Source organism: Thunnus albacares, chromosome 11 (assembly GCF_914725855.1).
Source record: "Thunnus albacares chromosome 11, fThuAlb1.1, whole genome shotgun sequence".
Lineage (NCBI taxonomy): Eukaryota > Metazoa > Chordata > Actinopteri > Scombriformes > Scombridae > Thunnus > Thunnus albacares.
The window spans coordinates 20,874,909-20,894,287 of NC_058116.1; the positions used below are offsets into that span (position 1 = coordinate 20,874,909).

Sequence of the window (19,379 nt, forward strand, 5' to 3'; positions counted from 1 at the left end):
TAAAACAATCTCCCTGGAACTTAATTTAGACCCTGGTCCCTCCGGTGGAAACGCAGGTAAAGGAACTGAGTTCCTCAAATAGCTCTTATGGTACCTGGGGAAAGTTCCTGCGGTTGAAACGCAGCTATTTTAGATCAAATTTTCAGATTGATGAACTGGAAGTTGAAGTTAAAGTTGGACATTGTAAAGTTGTTAAAGTTGGATTTGAGATTGAATTATTGTATCAGTGATCTGGTTTGTATTAGTGATTGTCAGATTTCTATCAATCCTTCACCTTAAGAAGGCGACTTTCGCATTTACATGACATTTCAAAGATCGGGTGGTTGTTCCCAAAAGCCAAGAATAATCAGGTTAATAATCTCCAGGGAGAGACAGAGACTCTATTGTGTATTTCCCTTATGAATCGGTATCATCCCCTTTTGTCTAGACGTTAACAATAAAAGTCAATAGAAATGTGTTGGATCTGAAATTGTTTTTTAGGTGATGTTCCCTTTTCCCCATCTACTTCCTTCCATAATTATTTTGTTCCGTGTGTGTGTGTTCGCGTTGCTTTTGAGCTCATTAGTTAATCAATTAGAAAAAGCTATTTTGATGAATCCTAATGAGTCAGACTGAATTTCCATTTCTTTTCAACCTGTTCATTCACTTGAACAGCTGAATAAATTGGGTAAAGAGGAGGTGATTCAGAGGTCTGAAATCAACCACATTTTGATGAAGTGGTGTCAGTTCAACAAAAACTTTCTGCTCTGATGAAATGATGAAATTGAATCAAAGTAACGTGATAAAAATATAGCGAAATCTGCCTTTGTGTGTAAAAAGATGTTTAGTGTTTTTAGTTAACACTTGTAAGTTGATTTTAATTAGTTAATGTTTTTTAATTGACTTGATTTACTTCTCTCCCATGTTGGATTATAATGATGGTTTAGAGCCAATACCCCCATCATTTTAACCAAGACCAGTCCACACTGGAATCATTTCTGTAGTCACACATCTGACATATATAACAAATACTCATAATGGGGAATCCAACGTTGCATCAAAGCCCTGGCCGCAATCATTTCTTAATTTTTAATAAAAGGCCAGCATCATATTGACAAAAAGACAACGTGGTATATATGTGCTAAGGTGGAAATAGGGATGTTCCTCAATTTTCTGTAGATCAACCTCCTCCCTGCGCAGGAATGTCCACACAAACTCGCTGGACAGTAGTTATTGCTTACCAGACCACTTCCTGACCATCCGTTCCCTGAGGACTTCTATTCAGAGCGGTATTTTTTTCCACTGGTGTGAACCCTACTGTGTTCACTGCTGAGTTAATTATGGCCTGAGATGAATCTGGCTTTTATATAAAGCACTCTGGATACTAAAAGCTGTAAGAGGGCGAGTCTTTCTTAAGGCCCAAGGATTGCTGCATTCCCATCGCATTACATTTTTATCTGATTCCACACTATGTTGATACAACTAGAGCTTAGACGAATGCCCCAGTCTCCAGTGTGAACTTGTCCTTGTTTGGAAGAGCAGTGAAGTTGTGTAATGTAGGATTTGGACTCTGTGTGTAATAACTCGATGCATGTGGTGTGAGGAAGTGTGAAATGTTTATTTTAACTCATGCGTGATACTTCATTGAATTATTGACTTTTAACATGAGGGACAGTCGGTTTCTGTTGTGGTTTCATTCGGGAATTTTAATCTTAGTGCTCTAGAAGCACAAAAAAATTTATCACATTCTCATCATTCATTTATTATAATTGTCATAATTATATCTAAAAAGGTATCAGTCCAACTTTAGATAAAGTTTAGTTTAAGTTTAGTTAAAGATCCCCTCCAGACACATTTTAAATATTCTGCTTTGAATAATAATTTGTGTCTGATGTGGTTTTTTTCCACAAAAGAGTTCAGTTACCTCGTTAAAATCCATAAAATTACACCCCTCCTTCTCCTTCATTGAAAAATCCAGAATATGCAAATATTTTTAATTTCTAAAGTTTAACTGCTGGACACAAGATGTCTCCTACTTCACTGAAAAGTCCATCCTCAGTGTATATATGAGCGCTGGAGGCTTCAAATTCCACAATACACTTGTGTTAGTTGCCTATTCGACCATGATTTGCTCCAAACTAGTTGCAATGTCACAAATCACACTCTCAGGTACACATCTTAAACTCAGATTTAAGGTGAGCACAGAGAAACTTTCCACTTTCAGCAGAGGAGTGTGAAAACAGCTTTCTCCTATCTGACTCTGCACATACATCAGTCTGCACAGTGAAGCTCAAACATCCAACTGCAGGAACAAGAAGCAAAACACATTTTTGAGTGGAGGGGGACTTTAATGTGCGTTAACCTCAGTGGCATTACCACGGTGGCGTTGCAGTATAGGCTTACTGTCTTACTGAAACACATTTATTACTAAGCAAACACAGCAAGTGTTGAGTTAGTATCAATAATCTATTTGTATGTTAGCGTTAGCTTAGTGCAGCAAATAGAGCAGAAAACAATGAGGATGCTGTGATAGAAGGACTAATAGTAGGACTAATTATATATCAGGCAGAAGGAAGTACTGTCATATGTGTGGTTTGTATCACAAAGCTACAAACATAGATACATATAGAGGTACTAATTACTTCTTACTAAATAGTAATATAAGATACTTAGACATTATTGTAAAATACTTGGCTTGACTTATTAGTCACATATATGACATACTTAGTGATAATATTGACCTACTGTGTCGAGCATGAGTAAAAGTAAATAAAGTCTGTACTGGTTGAACCCTTGATGTGTTGTTTTTCTGCAGTATTAGTTGTGGTCAAAGATGGCGCTTTGTAACCTGTGAAACTGCAGCAATGTTCACCTCAATTAGCCTCTAACAGCTAACAGCCAATAACACAGCAGTCATGTGTGTTCTTGTGTTTGCTCTGGTCCACACTGCTGTGAATAGAGGCCGTTGTGGTTCATATTTCTAGAAAGAGGTTCTGTCGTGTTGGCTATACGATGGCTGTAAGAAACACTGTTGTCACTGAGTTTATCTTCGTAGCATATTGTTAACAATATGTGTAGTGCAGAAACTAAAGATAACAGAAGCAAATATAGAAGAACAGGATGTGTAATGGTCCCATAAGGCTTACTTACAGCAGTTCCTCCATGGTTGTGTGTGTGTGTGTGCATGTGAACACATTAAAATATTTCAAGGTTATTAATTACGTTACTCTTATTTCTCTCCCAGATGTTTGACCAGACAAACACAGTACCAGTCAAACATTTGGACACATTTTCTCATTCAACACTTTCTCATTCAAGTGAATATGAAGGTGTGTCCAAACGTTTGACTGCTACTGTATCTCCACTGTGTTGTGGCAGGATTTTGCTCAACAGTTTGCAAAAGTTGCCCAACCCTTCCGGTTAACAGCAGAGAGTTTTAATCTTCATGTTGGCACACTTGCAAGCCTCCATGTCCTTTTATTAATAGAGCATCTCTCTATTCTGCAATATTTTGCATTCCTTTATTTATGTGTTGATAATACGAGTTTAGCACACATTCTTAATGCTGTGATCTCCACCAATACATTCTTTATTTCAGTATTTAAATAAGTTGTTGAAGTAAGGCAAAACAGAGAGAAGTCAGATGAGTTTTTTCCTACTGTAACTGCGATGAAATTGACTTTTGTCATGCTGTATATTTCAAGGCACACCCATTATTATGATTAATTAGCGTAACATGTCACGTGGTCAGTGGATTTAGCCTTTTACCCAGTCGATGGAGGCTAGAGAGTTTTTTTTATGAGGCACTGTTTGTGATAACCGCTTGATTATGCATTCAGTCTGGTCACTTAAGGCTCGCTGCACCTCCTTACGCTAGAAAGACCATCCTTTATCTTCATGAATCTTCCCCTCTCCTCCATCTCACCCTCCCTCCATCCTAACGTACAATCTGGGAGCCAACGACCTAAAGTGCACACACACATAAGACTTTCTCTCCCAAGTGGACGCAAACATTCACACCCATACACACACACACAGACACACACACACACACACCACAGCAAACAGGAAATAAATGTGGTTATGCAGCCTGAGATAGTGGCAGAAGGAGTGTTTGCAGTGACAGCAAAAGGACTTAAGCAGCACCCGAAATATCCTCACTACAGTTTGACACAACACTTTGGTAAGATGTGTATATATTATCATTAATACATTGATAACATTGTAATTACAGTGGCATTAGCAGCTAGACTTTGTTACTCACTTCATGTGGGATGTACAAGCCACATTATTGTGTTGTTGATAGAGCTGCTGGTCTAACACTACTGTATCTTTGCATATTTTATTGTGTATTTCCTCTACAAAGTTTGATGTCAGTGATATTTTTGCGTACATTTTTTTTGCTGTGGTTTAACATTAGGACTGTTTAGACACTTTTTTGTGTGCTTCCTCTTATTTATGTGAGTGATTGCAAGATTTCATCATACGGACTTGCAACAGCGTAGAATGTAGCCTTTCGTTTTTTTACTCTGTACCTGATGAAAAGCCTTTTTCTAAATGTAACTGTAAGTGCTGCTGAGAAGCAGAAATCACCTTACTGGGCTCAGCACCTGGAAAAGGAATATGCAATGATGCCAAGATCCCCATTATTTTAATTTAATGATATTTATTTGATGTTTATTTGTATGGGAATAGCATGAACTTATGCCAGATAATCACAGCATTTATAGCCTAAGTTAGTTTGCAATGCCTGTCCCTAGATGAGCTTTTAAAATACATTAACAGTTCCTATGGTAAATGGTGTCATTGCAGCAGAGAAACAGTTAAAAGATACATCAGTAGATAAAAAAATACTTCTTAACATTTTTGAAAATTCAAGTGAAGTTGCTGATTGAAGGTGTCCAACAAATAGTAACTCCACAGTCAACTGAAACATTATATGACAAACATTTTAATCATCCTTTGGAAAAGCTGGTTTAACTCAATGACGTTACAGATAATGGTTAATAGAATAGCTGTTATACCGCTGTTGTCCACACGGTGGCAGTGTGTTCATGTGGTTCAGAGGTTGTTTTGGGACACGTAAGGCTCATAAGGAATCTGTGTCAGCGGGATAGGAGTGTGATGATGAGGATGCATCAGTGTGAGTGTTTTTTAACCAAATAGTTATCTCAGCACATTTATTCCAGCACAAAACCTTGGCTCCATTTAACTTCAATCCAAAACAGTGGTGTGTTCATGGTGCCATCATCACTTGCAGTCTGTCAGTTAAGACAGATTGATATACTGTGATGTTACTTATATTAGCCATAAAAATCTAGATGTTAATTAGTAAGACAAATTCTAAAATTAAATTGTGAAGAAAGTAAACTGAAGATGGACTGAATTGGAAGAAACTCAAACACGCATTCATGACATACACGTCAGCCTTCTGCTGCTGTAACCCAGTTGTAACTTCTTCAGGATGTGACGCTGACATTGAAGTTCAACATTCACATTCTACGCTCGCGTGTGTATGTGTGTGTCTGTGTCTGTGTGTGTCTGTTTGTGTGTGTGTGTGTGTGTGTGTGTGTGTGTGTGTGTGTGTTTGTGTGTGTGTGTGTGTGTGTGTGTGTGTATGTAGTAGTCAAACCCATGTGGAATGCTGAACAGGTCAAGGCAAGCTGCTGAAGTTGAATCTACATGGTTCATAGGACGTCAACTCGTCTTTATATGGGAGACATGATTTCTGTCAGCTGTTTAACACCAATTTTCACATCTTTTAAAATATCTATAAAATATCTATATTGACGAGTACAGACTGACTGAATGGCACACACAGAATAAAAACAATCCACTCAAAGAAGAAAGAATTGTAGCACCCTTGGTTATAGTGATAGTTGGAAATGGTCAGTGGTAACATGAAGTGTTTTGTAGTAAATGCAGTCAAACACGAGCATTAATCTAACATTAATCAGAATTGTTTTGTACTCAACTACAGTTTTGCAGTTTATATCTGTTTCTTCTTTGGCTACATGGCGACTTTGATTGTTTTGCTCCACGAACCCGCGACCAATCCCGTCCCTGCTTTGGCGACATCACGGCCTCTTGTTTTTAATTAAACATATCCGAGAGGCAACTTTCAGCTCGGTCTGTTGTGTTGGAGAGGATCTCTTGTTCCCACATAACATTGTAATGAATTATTCATAGATTGACATTTTCTCCTTTCTCAATAGCTTGTTGTGTCTGCTGGGAAATGATCTGACAGTTTACAACAGAGGAGCTCAAGTCTAATTGAAGAGCAGTGTATGACTGAAACTGAGATATTGTTTCATAAAGGGTGACTTTGTTCCATATTATGCAACTTAACTCGGCCTGTATTTTCCCACCCTTCCAAACAAGCTGCTGTTTAGATTAAAATGTTGATTGCATCCCTGTGCACGTAGCATAAAAATCTGCAGAGTTGCTTATTTACTGTGTGCGTTACTATGTCTGACCTGGAGGAGACTGCTTTCTGGCTGACTAACCATGCGTTAAATCAAAGTTATACTGTAAAGAGCTTGAAACTGTGTGTTAGAAATATGCTTTTAATGATATACAGGCATGCTGGTACAGTTAATACTTCAGTAGGGTGATTTTAGCCAATATTAGCTTATCATAGATACGTCGGTAATGGCACATGGGATTGTAGATAAGCACAAAGAAACTGCAGTACATAGATATTTTATAGGTGGCATTAATATGTATATTTAACCCTTATTTTTCTTAATCAATATTTAATATATGTTTGTTGTATTGGTGTTTATTCAGAATTGTTGTTCATAATAATTAGGGATGCACGATATTGTGGAGAGCCGGGGATAATGTTAGCTGGGAGGCCCCGGCTCTCCATGTGGATCCAAGTGGGAAGAAGCAGCTGGTCTGAAGGGCAGCTCAGTGAAGTGGAGCCTGCGGAGGAAGCACCAGGACCGTCAGGGTGACACAGTCCATTGAGGGAAGCACAGTCAGGCGGCGGAGGGGAGGGCGACATATCGGCCTCTCATAATCGGCAGCATTCGCCGATGCCGATATTTTATTTTAGATCTTTTACCGGCCGATTCCGATGATGTGCCGATAATATTGTGCATCCCTAATAATAATTTCTAGTGAATTCCCTATTTACCATTAAACATTACACATTACCCAAATATTACTACTACTACTACGACTGATGCAGCTACTACTGCTATTACTACTTTGTAAATGCTATTGCTACTGCTACTTCTGCTACTATCTCTGTCATTATTGATTATAAAGTTTATGGTTTAACTTTTAAATATCCTTCCCAAGTACATCTTTGTCACAACAGTTTAATAACCAAAATTGAGGGATCCTTGCCAAACATTTTATGTAAATTTATTTAAAAATGTATTGGCCGATGTAGCATTGTCGTTTTTTGGTGTTTAACATTTTCAGCTTATAACATCCATGAATACTGACCTCAGTTGCCCTTTCTGAAGTGATTTCTGCATCTCTATCCAATACACACATAACTATTTATCAGGTGCAAACAGCCTGTGTGTATATTCATATCTGCAGTCTATCTTTGTATGAAAAGGCAAAACCGCTTGTTTTCTCTTCCTTTTTCCTCTTTGTTGTTTGTACTCTCTCTATTGTCTGTCTTGGGCTTTTTTTTCTCTATTGTCTGTCTTGGGCTTTTTTTTTTTTTTCAAACAGAAAAGGAATGAGCCATTGAGAAGTAGGAGGCAAATAGAGCCAGCGGAGGCTAAAGGCCAGAGAGGGCAATCCCTCTCTCCTCGCTCTCTCTGTCTCTTTCTCCTTTTCACTGAGGCATTCCCCTCTCTACCTGCTGCAGGAGGGGGGGGAGGAGAAAGTAGTTGATAGGTGTGCAGGCCGCGAAACCACACCTCTGTTATATGTCCTTCCTCAACAGCAGTGTGCCCTGGAGGTGTGTCAGAGAAAGAGAGAGAGAGAGAGGAAACTGGAGCGACAGAAGATATTTTTATTTAAATTGAACATTAACCGGCGCGCTTTCTTTGGCGTATTCTTATTTCTACGGAGTGTTCTTCAGCAGACAAGGAGTAGGAAGGAAGGAAGGAAGGGAGGGAGAGAAGTTGAAGGGAGATGAACTCTTTGAGGCTGAAGGAGTTGTCAAACTCAGACTTGTACAGACGAAGACAGGAGAGACCAGACAGCTATGGAAGTCTTGCTAGGGACAGCCTCAGGTGAGTCTACCTTGTGAAGCGTTCTGTCAAATGTCAAATCTTTGATGAGAATGCATTTAAGAAGTGCTGATTCAACCGTATGATGACCTTTGGTGTTTCACTCGCATATATATGGTGTTGCTGATATTCTGCCCACCACCTCTACATAAATCATTCTCAATTTGTACCCGCCAGTATACAGTTTTTAACTTCTATGCAGTACAAGAGAACAGCTCTCAGGTGCTGCCCTTTTGGTTTTCTATAGCAGCTTATGTACATAAAACTTCATGGTGCGATAAGGAACCGTTAAAAAATGATGGAATTAACAATAACCATACTGAGCTCATAAAATTTGCCAATTATTCCTGCTTGTCAGACTGTCCAGCATCCTCATATGCTGTATAAGAAACTATAGTCATTTCTATTGGGTCTTTGCTAAAATGCCACGTCTGATGACCTTTAAAATCCTGCGCTGTGTCACATTTCTTCACAGATTGTTTGTGGAGGTGTTTGGCCAGCTAACAGATGATTCCTTTCTCAATTTCCACCGTTTTTCATAAGTTTTTACAGTAATAGATTTTTCTTGTTATGTTTGGCCAACTATTCAAAGTGGGCTTAAACTTGTGTCATGAATGTGATGTTGTAATTCAGCTTTTTTTCATGTGGTGTCTTTTGGCTTGATTTGATTATGATTAGCTGGTTATGTGCTTGGTTAACATTAGCGGGCGCTTATCAAAATTGTTGTGTATCTTGTAAGAAATCAGAGTGGGTTTGTTTGTCTCAGTATCATTACTACAAAAGCTTTGAAGAAAAGTGCTTGTCTGTGTGTAGCGTATTGACAGGGATAGATAAGGTGAGATTTGGAGTATTTGTTCAGTATAATACTGCAGCTGAGACTGAATTCCTCTGTTGTGTGACCAACAGCGATAGGACATGGATAATACGTGCAGATTTTGCAATAGTGGTTTCACAATACATTGACATTAGTCAGTTTTGAATGTTCCTTTCCCGTCTTTTACAACCATCCCCCTCTTCTAATCACTTCACAACCTGACGTGATTAGAGGAATGTAGTAATGTGAGGAATGTAGACAGAAAGAGGGAGCTCTCTCTTCAGAAGTGTCCCCAGTCAAACTGAACACACTGCTTTGTAGCCTCTCCTATTCCCATGCAAGAAAAAAAACAACAAAAAAACACTTGTTGTCAGATAAGTTCATCATGCAGGTTAGATGTTTAACTGTACCTGTTGGCACCTATCCCAAGCACAGTATTTGTACTATTCATTAACATTAAAGCAGTTAGAGAGGAGATCATATCATACTGTGCAGAGTCTCTGTGGTGATTGAACAAGGTAAATGTATTGTCACAAACTATTTGAGAAACATAGCTTACCTGCAGATGCTAGTATACATACAGTGCTGGTGGATTAATGGTTGTTAAAGTCACATCTGATTCTGCATTATTTTCACGAGTAGAGAGATCGTCTTCATCAACCCAAGCACTTGTGTTTTCCTCCGAAGTTGCATCAACACACTTTGCACAAGCAGATGGAGCAGAAACAAATGCGTGTGAGAGAGGGGCAGAGCAGTAACACAGTGAAAAAGGCTGTTTACAAAAATGAAAACAAAATGAGTCAGAATCAAGAAAGCCTCGCCAGCGCAGGTGAGGAAGAGAATATAAATTGAAAAAAAAGGATGGCTTTCTCTCGTGTGGACCCATTTCAGATTTAGCATGATGATAACAGTCAAAAGCACATTCTTTGCGAGCAATCTTCTGCCATAGGTGCATCACCGCAGGGTGAAATGTCAGTACAAATTATAGTAATGGCAAAGATATCAAAGCAAGGAAAACAAGCTGAAAAATCCTGCCTAAACAAAACTAGGTTCACAGAGCATCTGCTTTGCACTGTTGTAGGGATACATTAGGGATGTAATATACCCATTGTCATAACTGTAAATGAACCAGGTTGCCCCTAATCACTAGTTTAATGTGTAACAAAGGTGTGTTGCTAAAGCAAACTGATAAAAAATACTGCCTGAGAGTAATGAAAAAGAACATATAAAGTCTTACTACCATCCGTTGGGCTCACTGTGTTCCAGGCTGTCCTGTAGAGTCAAGCGGACCTGTGATAGTACAGGTCAGAATGTGAGTCGGGAACAAAAAGTGCAAAACAAAGGAAATGTTAGTCATGAATTATGTGTGCACGGTCAGTGAATCAGTGTGTGTCACAGACTCTCGCATGTGTGTGTGTGTGTGTGTGTGTGTGCATGTATTTGCTGTTACTGTGCACATACTCGATGCCCTGCCAAAGGAAAAACGGCCCAAGCAACCCTGATGTCTGTGTTGCCACGGTTGCTGTTGACACTGTGTGTTTGTGCATATGGGGGTTTGTTAGCAGGGTATGTGATTCATTTCTTTGGCCTTAGTCTTGCAAAGGTCCGGCTGAGAGTCAGGACTGTTTCTGGAAAATGAGTCTGAGAAAATGTAGCCTCACACATCTGTTCTAAAGAATTGTTTCTGTGAAAAACATTTCTGGTAATGAAGTATTATGTCAGAATAACTATCAAAATTATACTGTACTTATACTGTGATCATTTTGGCCACAATAAGAACTTGTGTACAATGAGTGACCGGGATGCAAAGCTTTGTATTTTTTAATATCCAAACAGGTAGCGGTGGAAGAAAATTCAAGTTATTTTAAAAAAATACAGAAAAAAATTACAAATATTAATTGGAAAATTCATCCTATCAATTTTATTCACTTATGTTGTTGAGGAAATAACATGACTCCTCTAATGTTGAACCAAACCATACAAGTTGGGGTTGCAAAGGATGCCTTTCTTTAGCAATGAGTTGTTTTAAGTTTTGTAAAAAATAAATAAATAAAATAAAAAAACATGAGCAGGGCTTGTCTTTGCAGATGGAAAATGTGAAAGACAAATACTTTTCTCTCTGTGTTATTGGGTGAAATATTTCTGACTGTAGTAGTCAAGCCCACATGGACTGTTAAAACTGAATAACTGCAGTAGGTTAAATGCACAAATCCCCTTCTGTTAGAAAATGAATGGCTTTAGCTTCATAGTAGCAACACAGAGGTCAGTTCATATTCCCTACCTCGTTTTCCAAGTCTTTGGCATGGGTGACCTGACCTGTGACCTCTCCAGTGACCTTTAATGACCCCACAAAGAAGTTTTAAAATCCTATCATGCAGAGGGAACACACCGGAGACACTGTGTCGGCTGCTGACAGTTGCTGTAGCCATTTTTAAGCTCAGGTTGACATTCATAACGGCACTCAGATTCTCTCTCTATCTCGCTCTTTCTTCCTCTCTCTCTCTCTCTCTCTCTCTCTCTCTCTCTCTCTCTCTCTCTCTCTCAGGCACTGAAAACCTCTGCTCTTTAAGCTAAAATGTCTGGTTATTACTTAACCTGAATATTCAAACTATAACACTGAACAACAAAATAGTGTCACAAGCCTCTTTGCAGTGTTTATACTGGCCAGGGCTACTTTTGGCATATCCAAGACAAATGAGGAAAAGGCTCCTTCTGCCTTTAATATGATGTTGTGACCATCATGAAAAGCTAATTTCTGTGTAGTCTGCTCCCTTGTTTAGTGCTGCGCCACACAAATACTCAGAATATCTTTTTAAGAAATGAGAAATAAGTGCCTGCAAGGGTTGTTGAGACGAAGTCAGAAAAGGCAGGTTTTTATTCTGCAGAACAGAGGATGGGCAGTGACTCTGACGTCCTGACCTCAGTGGAAGCTGAACACATGAACCTTGACTGGGATGAATGACGACAGGGTCCTCAGAGGGATTGCACGGCTAAATGTCCAGAAGCAGAGGAGCGTAATGGTCAAGCCTTGGGGTTTTCAATCAGATATTTTTAAATGATGTGATATTCCACCCTCTCTTTGCCATGGTTGGCACTCTGGTCAGAAAATTCCCAATTAGGTCAAGTTACTGTGAAATTGTCCAGAACTGGAATAACAATACTGCAGACAGGAAACTACTCAACTATCACTAGGGAGTTCACTGTTGAAGCAGATACAGATATATACCTGATTGTCATGACTAAACGTGTATTGTAATTCTATTGTGTCTAAAATATAGGATATATATTTGAAATGTTCACTAATGTTAATTTGACAGAGTTTATTGTAGCTTAAATTATATATGCACAATGCACATTCCATCATTTTAGGGTGGAACACCCTAAAAAACCAAAAACAACATGGCACTGTAATCAGGAGGAAGGATTGCGTGCGTTTCCTGTTAAGCACCCACCCTCTGTCCATTGTACCCCAGTCACTCACCACTGGTTCCCAGTAGATTAGATTCCCTACAGAGCCCCAGCTAAGGAGAGGTGGCATTTTCTGCAGTCATTGTTCTGTTTTGGAAAGGCTCTGGAAGGTTTAGAGGTTGCCTGGTGAAATGTTTGTTTTGAAACCAAGTAGTTGCTCCCAAACTGGCAGTATGTGTTTAAAAAAAGCTGAATGTACGAACCGAATAAATTGCATGAAGTAATGCGTAGTAATGGAAGCGCCTTTCAGAAGAGGTAGAGTTGGCTCTTACTATGTATACAAACTCACAAAACAGCAGCTGCCAGCACCAAGTTTGGAGTTGAGGCTCCATTGGGTGTCTATTTGTAGAATGATGGAGTCATGTAGAGGACTGTTTTACTGAAGGGCTAGGAGACGTGTTTCAGTTGGGTCACGCACACATACGGGACTAGAACATTGTGGTGCTGACTCCTCACAGAGATATGTGTTCATTGTTCTTCCCTTTTCGATTTGCACGGTCAACACAGCTGCTGTTCTTAAATAGACAGTCAAACATGTTTGTCTCACTCGAGTATATTTCCAGATCTGGCTTAATGTTGTTTTTGATGGTTTGGGAAGTGGTCATTAATTTGAGATGCGAGTTGAGTTTAAGCACATAAAGGGCTATCATTTACCCGTAGCAAACGCAAATGGGTTTATAGGAATGCCTATGCTCAGACCAATATAGGATTTCTCAGGACGATTATCATATTTTATGATTGTAGCTCCACATAACTCGAAATAGATGTTTTAAACTGATACTCAGGGTGTCCTCTGACTCACTTGGAGGACACGCGTACTGTGTTTCTATTATGTCCTGAGTTTGAATCCTGCTAGGGTCATAAATAAACAATCCATAAACAATCTCATGACATTGTTTACCAATCGGGGGGAGGTGGGGGATTAGGATGTATTTGGAAATTGGGAATGTTAAAGATTCCAATTCAGCCAGCCAACATCTGCATACTGTGGTCATGAAAGCCAATTTGCTTGTTAGCTTGTTATTTATTACAAATCAGTCATTTTGATCTCTGTCTACATGTCAAATTCTATGAGATTAAAGAGAAGAGACATTATGCTGGCAATTGAAAGCAGTAGTAAATACTAAGTTTCACTTTGGGTGTAGCTCCTAAAACATGTGTGATCCAACATACTGCATTATACCCATCCAGTATCTGTCCCTACGTATTGGTCTTAACCCAGCTGTTGCTTGACTTCTGGCTCCAGTGTGTTTATTCCACGATGTCAAACACAATGTGAAAACAACAGTAATTTGTTATCTGCTCCGTTGCTGTTGTATTTGCATCTCTGCTTTGCTATGCGACATTCCCACTTTGCGCAATACTGTGTTGGAAGCACATTGTTAAATCTCCCAGAGAGTTGAGAACTCCAGCTGTTGAACACAAACACAGTCACGCAAATTTATGTCATGGGTAGATATGAGATATAGGCTGTAGAATAATAGGGAAAAAAACTACACTTAAGGATTGTGTGTGTGTTTATGTGTGTGTGTTTACTTGGTTTGTGTGTGTGTGTGTTGGTGCCATGGCACATTGACCTCTGCCCGGACAGGCGTCAGGGTGGGCTCTTTAATTTCAGTAACGTACCCAAGAATAGACAGCAAGTGTGACAGGAGGGGAGACAGAGTGTGTGTGTGTGTGTGAGAGAGAAAAAAGAGAAAGATGTAATGTGGGAAAGAGAAGAGAAAGAGGGAGTGTATCCTAGAGAGAGGGTGTGTGCGTGTGTGTGTGTGTTTCCATGTGTGAGAGAGAACGAGAGAGGGAGAGTACTCCCAGCACAGTCTGATCAGTGTTTCGGTCTCTCTCTTGCTATGTGGATTACAGCTCCCACTACTTACTGGATTCTCATCACTGGAAACTAACATTGAACCAGCACAGAGGATTTTTATTTGAGTGTTTGGATATTTGACTTTTATATAGGTTTTATATACGTGGACTTTCGCAATTAATTCGGCCCTGTTGTAGATGAGTGCCAAGATGAACGGTCGTGCTCTGCCACCATCGATACCTGAGGATGGAGAAGCCCCCGACCACTTTCATCACGGGGAGATGAATGGTTATCACCAGAGGCTTCAGGGTGGTGATGGGGGAGAGGCCGAGGTCCCGGTCTCCAAGTCCCAGAGGCGGAAGAGCGATGTCAAAGTCTATAAGGAGTTTTGTGATTTTTATGCTCGCTTGTAAGTCCACAGTTTAGAGGACAAGAAAAAAAAGCACTGTGGTTATGTGATGATGATGAGACTTACCTTCAAAGCAAAGTTGCTCCTTAAATCACACCTATTATTATTATTATTATTATTATTATTATTACTTTTATGTTTGAGATGTCTCACCAAAAAAATCTTATCAGTGTGGTGTGAAAAAATTTTACTCTGCTAAAACCTGGAGTGGAACCGGCCTCATCCTCTTTCAACGAGCTGCTAAGTATTGAGTTAGTGTGGATTTACGTGTGTAGATGTATCATGACATGATGGTTTAAAGTGTCGTTTCAGATGATTCTCAGGAACACACCTCCACTTTCAATTGTCATCATCCTACAAAAACCCATAGTCATTAAAACCTAACGGCAGAATCTCTGTGGGAGTATCATAGACCAGGACGAAGGTTTCGGGTTGATTTTGCTCTGAGCTTACCATAGTGTTACAGAATGTGAAGAATTCTGATATTCTAGTAGTTTGAGTTTTACCAGCCGGTTTGATTTGCTTAAGCCGCCTTAGGTGCCATGTTTGTACAAGGATAGCTCCGAGCTCTACAGGAAGGAGCACACAGGAAGGTCTATTTTTGTGCCAAAGGGGTTGTTATGCAAAGTAGAATATGCCAACTGGTATTCCAAGTATGTGCGCATGAGGGACAGGAAGGCTAAATATACATGCTGTATTTCTGACTGATCTGGCTTCATCGTAGACATAGGGTCACCAACAGGTTTGTGAAGGGACATTTTGAAGTGTGAAGTTTTTTTGGCTCAGTGTTATCAGATGCTGGAGACAGATAATCTAAATTTGGGTGAAGGACGTAAAACTCAGGTGGTACAAGCAAGTGGCAGACGTCACTGGTGGCTGATGAGAGTCCCGTCAGTCATGGAAACATTACAATTATTTACGACGGTGGTAGAAAGCACACCACGGACAGATTTTACATTTAGTCTTTGGGAAGTGTTATATTGGCATCTATAGACTGTTCCATATGGCTTGGATCAATACAAATTCGGACCATGTGGACAGTACAAGCTATACGAAAAGTGGGGATTGGAACTTCAACTTGTACGTTGAAGAAAAGACAAATATACAGTGGTGTTGGAGGTGGTAACAACTTTAAGATGCTTCAAGTGACAGAGCTGGTTGAAATAGTTGACAGTGATAGTCTGATAAGACAGTAATGTTAAAAAATCATCTGTGCTCAGTAAAGACACCGACTAAACTTTGAATATCACTGTCAGCAATGTGTGAATCTCTGTTTTCTATAATAAGTGTTGAAAATATTTTAAAAATGGTATAGGAAGTCATTGTTATTGATGGATTATTTAACTGTCCATATAGTTAGGGACCTGCTGTCATGTACAGAACATTGAGAGAAGAACAGGAGACAAGAGGAGACCAGAGGAGGGAGGGTGGAGGGAACAGAAGGTATTCATAACAGAGGAGATAGTCTGGATCCTTTCGCTTTGCTGACAACCAGCCTCCATTTATAGTCACAGACCAACATGGTTTTGTTAACAGGGAGGAAGGAGAATCATATCTGGGTTTTTTTTTTAAGAAACCTTTCCTCCCCAACCTACTTTTATCTGGTTTCAATACCTGTTTTTGCTGCTGAACATATTTCTCATATTAAATATATAATATGATATATTTGGATATTTCATACTAAGTACATGAACACAAACATTAAAACTGATGTTGAACCCAAGAATGATAACAGATGTCTGTGTTGTAGTGATGTGTGTGTGTGTGAATATGAGTGTCTGTGTATTTTATGGCTTGCTTTTATGGTTTTACCATATGTACAGTACCAGTCAAAAGTTTGGACACCTGGCACCTCTGACCAAATTAATTTCCCCTTTTGGATAATAAAATAAAATTTTATTAGATTTAATCTAAAGTACATTTTTCTTGAAATGTACAACGTACCTCAGCAGATGTTTGATCCACCATAAATAATGGTACGGTAAGGTAGTTAATGTGATTAGTTTAAAAAAATTGTACCAAGTCGACCATAAACAAAGACACCGTTACCAAAGTCAGTTAAGGTCGCACGTTGTTGGGGAAGCCTGGATGATGCACGGGGAAAAAAAGCTTTTTGCGCCCATTGCTGCACCCAGCAGCCAGCCTGATAGCATTACTTCTGCCTTACCACAACTGGCAGCTGTTGGGTAGCTGATGAAGCTGATGCCATTGTTATAATACTAACACCTCCTCCAGATTAATTGATCTGTCTACACTTCTGTCCGCAACCTTTTAAGGACAAGAGTACAGTTACCAGCAACAAAGACTGGGAGAACTGGCCACCACATTGAGTTTAATGAAGAAAAACTATTTTGTTTTAGTCCTACAACTGCTTTTAGGCTTGTCTCTAACTCATGCAGGGTGCTAGAGGCAGATAGGAGGGTGGAAATGCCTAACAGATGTATCACTTCCTCCCACAAATCCTTTGGACAGGGCAGGGCTGTCAGAGTGTGTGATATCAGTTCAGACTATGTATATAGAACAATATGTATTTGAAAAGTTTGTGAGGAGCGGACCCAGAAGGAAGTCGTGCTTATTGCTGCATTTTGTTTCAGCGTAGTCAGTACATTTGAAAGGGCGTGCCAACTACCTGTTTTTATAGTGCGGATTCTTGAAGACATTTGGTAGAACTGAAATGTGTATTGTTAAAAATGACAAGCAGTTTAGAGTAAAGACCTAGAATTGAGAGGTGATGAGCAGTGTGTCTGGGTGTTTTTGGAATTCTGTTTAATTCCAAAGTTGATCTAATTAAGTTAATATGACCAGATGGCATCACTCCATGTGTGCGTGTGCGCGCGCGTGTGTGTGTGTGTGTGTGTGTGTGTGTGTTGCCTAGATACACTTTGGTATTCTGACCTTTTTCAACAAAGCAGATAACCAGGTGGTTCCACCATCATTCTCGCTTCCTTTTTCTTTTTCTCTTTTTACATGTTTACTTCCAGTCTGCCTCAGGTATTAAGTTGTTAATTGTGTGCATCCGCGTTGATACATTTGCTATTGATTAGCTAGTATGTTGTTGTTTTGTACACTGGCTGCTTATGACTGGTTTGGAACAGCTTGATAACTGTGTTTTTGAATCATGATAGGATCATCATGGATTTAGTCCAAGGTTCAGCCTAGGCATAAATCTGTAACAGAAGTAGGGTTTGGTGATATGACAACATACTGTATATCATGAGATGAAAGAGCATTGTCCACTGAATCATGTTTTGCAGTATCACAGTCATCCATAACACCCATCTCTAAATAGGACAAGAAGTCACACTCTTCTGCTCAAGTTTGCTATGAGATTAAAGTCTAAAAAAACGTTAATTTGAGAATTAATTTAGATACAAACCAGACCAGTCAGCCGACTGTGAGCAGTGTTTAGATGACAGCGTGACTTCTATCAAAATCCCAGACCTTGTCAACAACTATAAAAACTATGTGCTGTAAATATAAACTGACGTACGCTTCACCAACTGCGTGGCACAGAGATCGTTTTCAGTTTCCAGATCATTTGCAGTGTTTGTCAGTCTGAAAATCAAAAGCAAACACAGATGGCTTGTGTGTGTGGTGTTGATCAGATGTATGAAGGGTTTGTGCACGAGTATGTGAAGTGCAGGAGAGAAATGTCAATCAGATTTTTTTTTTACTGATTACCAATTTAAGTTAATTTAAAGTTTATGTAACTTTAATTTTTTAACATCGATTGCTGTGATGATGAGCAGAAAAAACAGAACATGAAGCACTGTGGCAGGTTTTTAGGGTGTGCCACTTTTCGTGCTGTAGTATCTGGCACCAGTGTGTCCAGTGTGAGAAAATATTAGTCTGGAGCCCTGCCCCGTTGATATATTACGGTCGTTTTGTGCAAAGTGCAGTAACAATACTGATTGTTTAATAAAATGGCAGTATTGGCTTCATATTTCATTCTAACTTCACATGTCATTACCAGGGTTTGTTCTTAAAACAGTCATCGGTCAATGTCGGACTGATGTTTTTGGCAGGGTGTCACAGCATATTCACCCATATCTGTACATTTACATACACACATCACCGACAGATACACTGCTAATACAGACTTCAGTGCAGTTGAACTTTCCCTCAAAAGATAACATGTAGGTTTCCCGTCTCATTCATCCCCACACCCACATGAGCAGAGCCAAAATAAACACGTGTGTGTATCCTTGCATTAGGTTGATAACCTCTTACATCACATTTTCCCCGCTCTGCTTGTCCTTTCTCTTTGTGCTGAGTGGATCTTCCAGCTGTTTTCATAACAGGAGAAACACATGATAGATGTTAAACCATTGGTGTTAGGAGTGTCCTGACTTGACCCAGGTTAACGCTTTGCCCAGTCGTTTTCACAGTCCGTTTTTTGTCATTTAACAAAAATGACACATAGAAACAAATTCAACATGAAACCTAAACATGTTCAACCAATGCATGGTCACATTCAAATCCCAAACATTAAGTTTTAATTAAATTAGAAATAAGAAATAGCAAATTACGGAGTTATTATCTTACGTCTTATGACTTGACAGTTAAATATTTAGAAAACACTGCCATGAAACATCTGTGCTCCTAAAATAATCAGCAAAAAATGTTAAGTTTATAGATAAGATAAGTTTATCTGCCAAAAACATTTCAAGTTTAACAATGGTTCTCAGTTAAATATGCCTC

The 19,379-nt window shown here is 39.3% G+C and overlaps 1 protein-coding gene across 6 annotated transcripts in view; it reads left to right on the forward strand.

Moving 5' to 3' along the window:
- LOC122991826 (LIM and senescent cell antigen-like-containing domain protein 1) overlaps positions 1–19,379 on the forward strand; it is a 31,174-nt gene that overhangs the window by 1,680 nt on the left and 10,115 nt on the right. The window contains exon 1 of one of the 6 annotated variants that reach the window (XM_044365202.1): positions 4,139–4,162. The exons of 1 other annotated variant lie outside the window; for it this stretch is intronic. Coding sequence is in view for 4 of the 5 variants with exons in the window: in XM_044365198.1 (XP_044221133.1) it covers positions 14,467–14,678 (212 nt within the window). In the remaining variant the exon portion in view is untranslated. Of the gene's footprint in view, positions 1–4,138; positions 4,163–7,940; positions 8,184–14,229; positions 14,679–19,379 lie in introns of those variants that run through there. 4 more of the 6 variants (XM_044365200.1, XM_044365198.1, XM_044365197.1 and 1 more) reach the window with 4 other exon arrangements.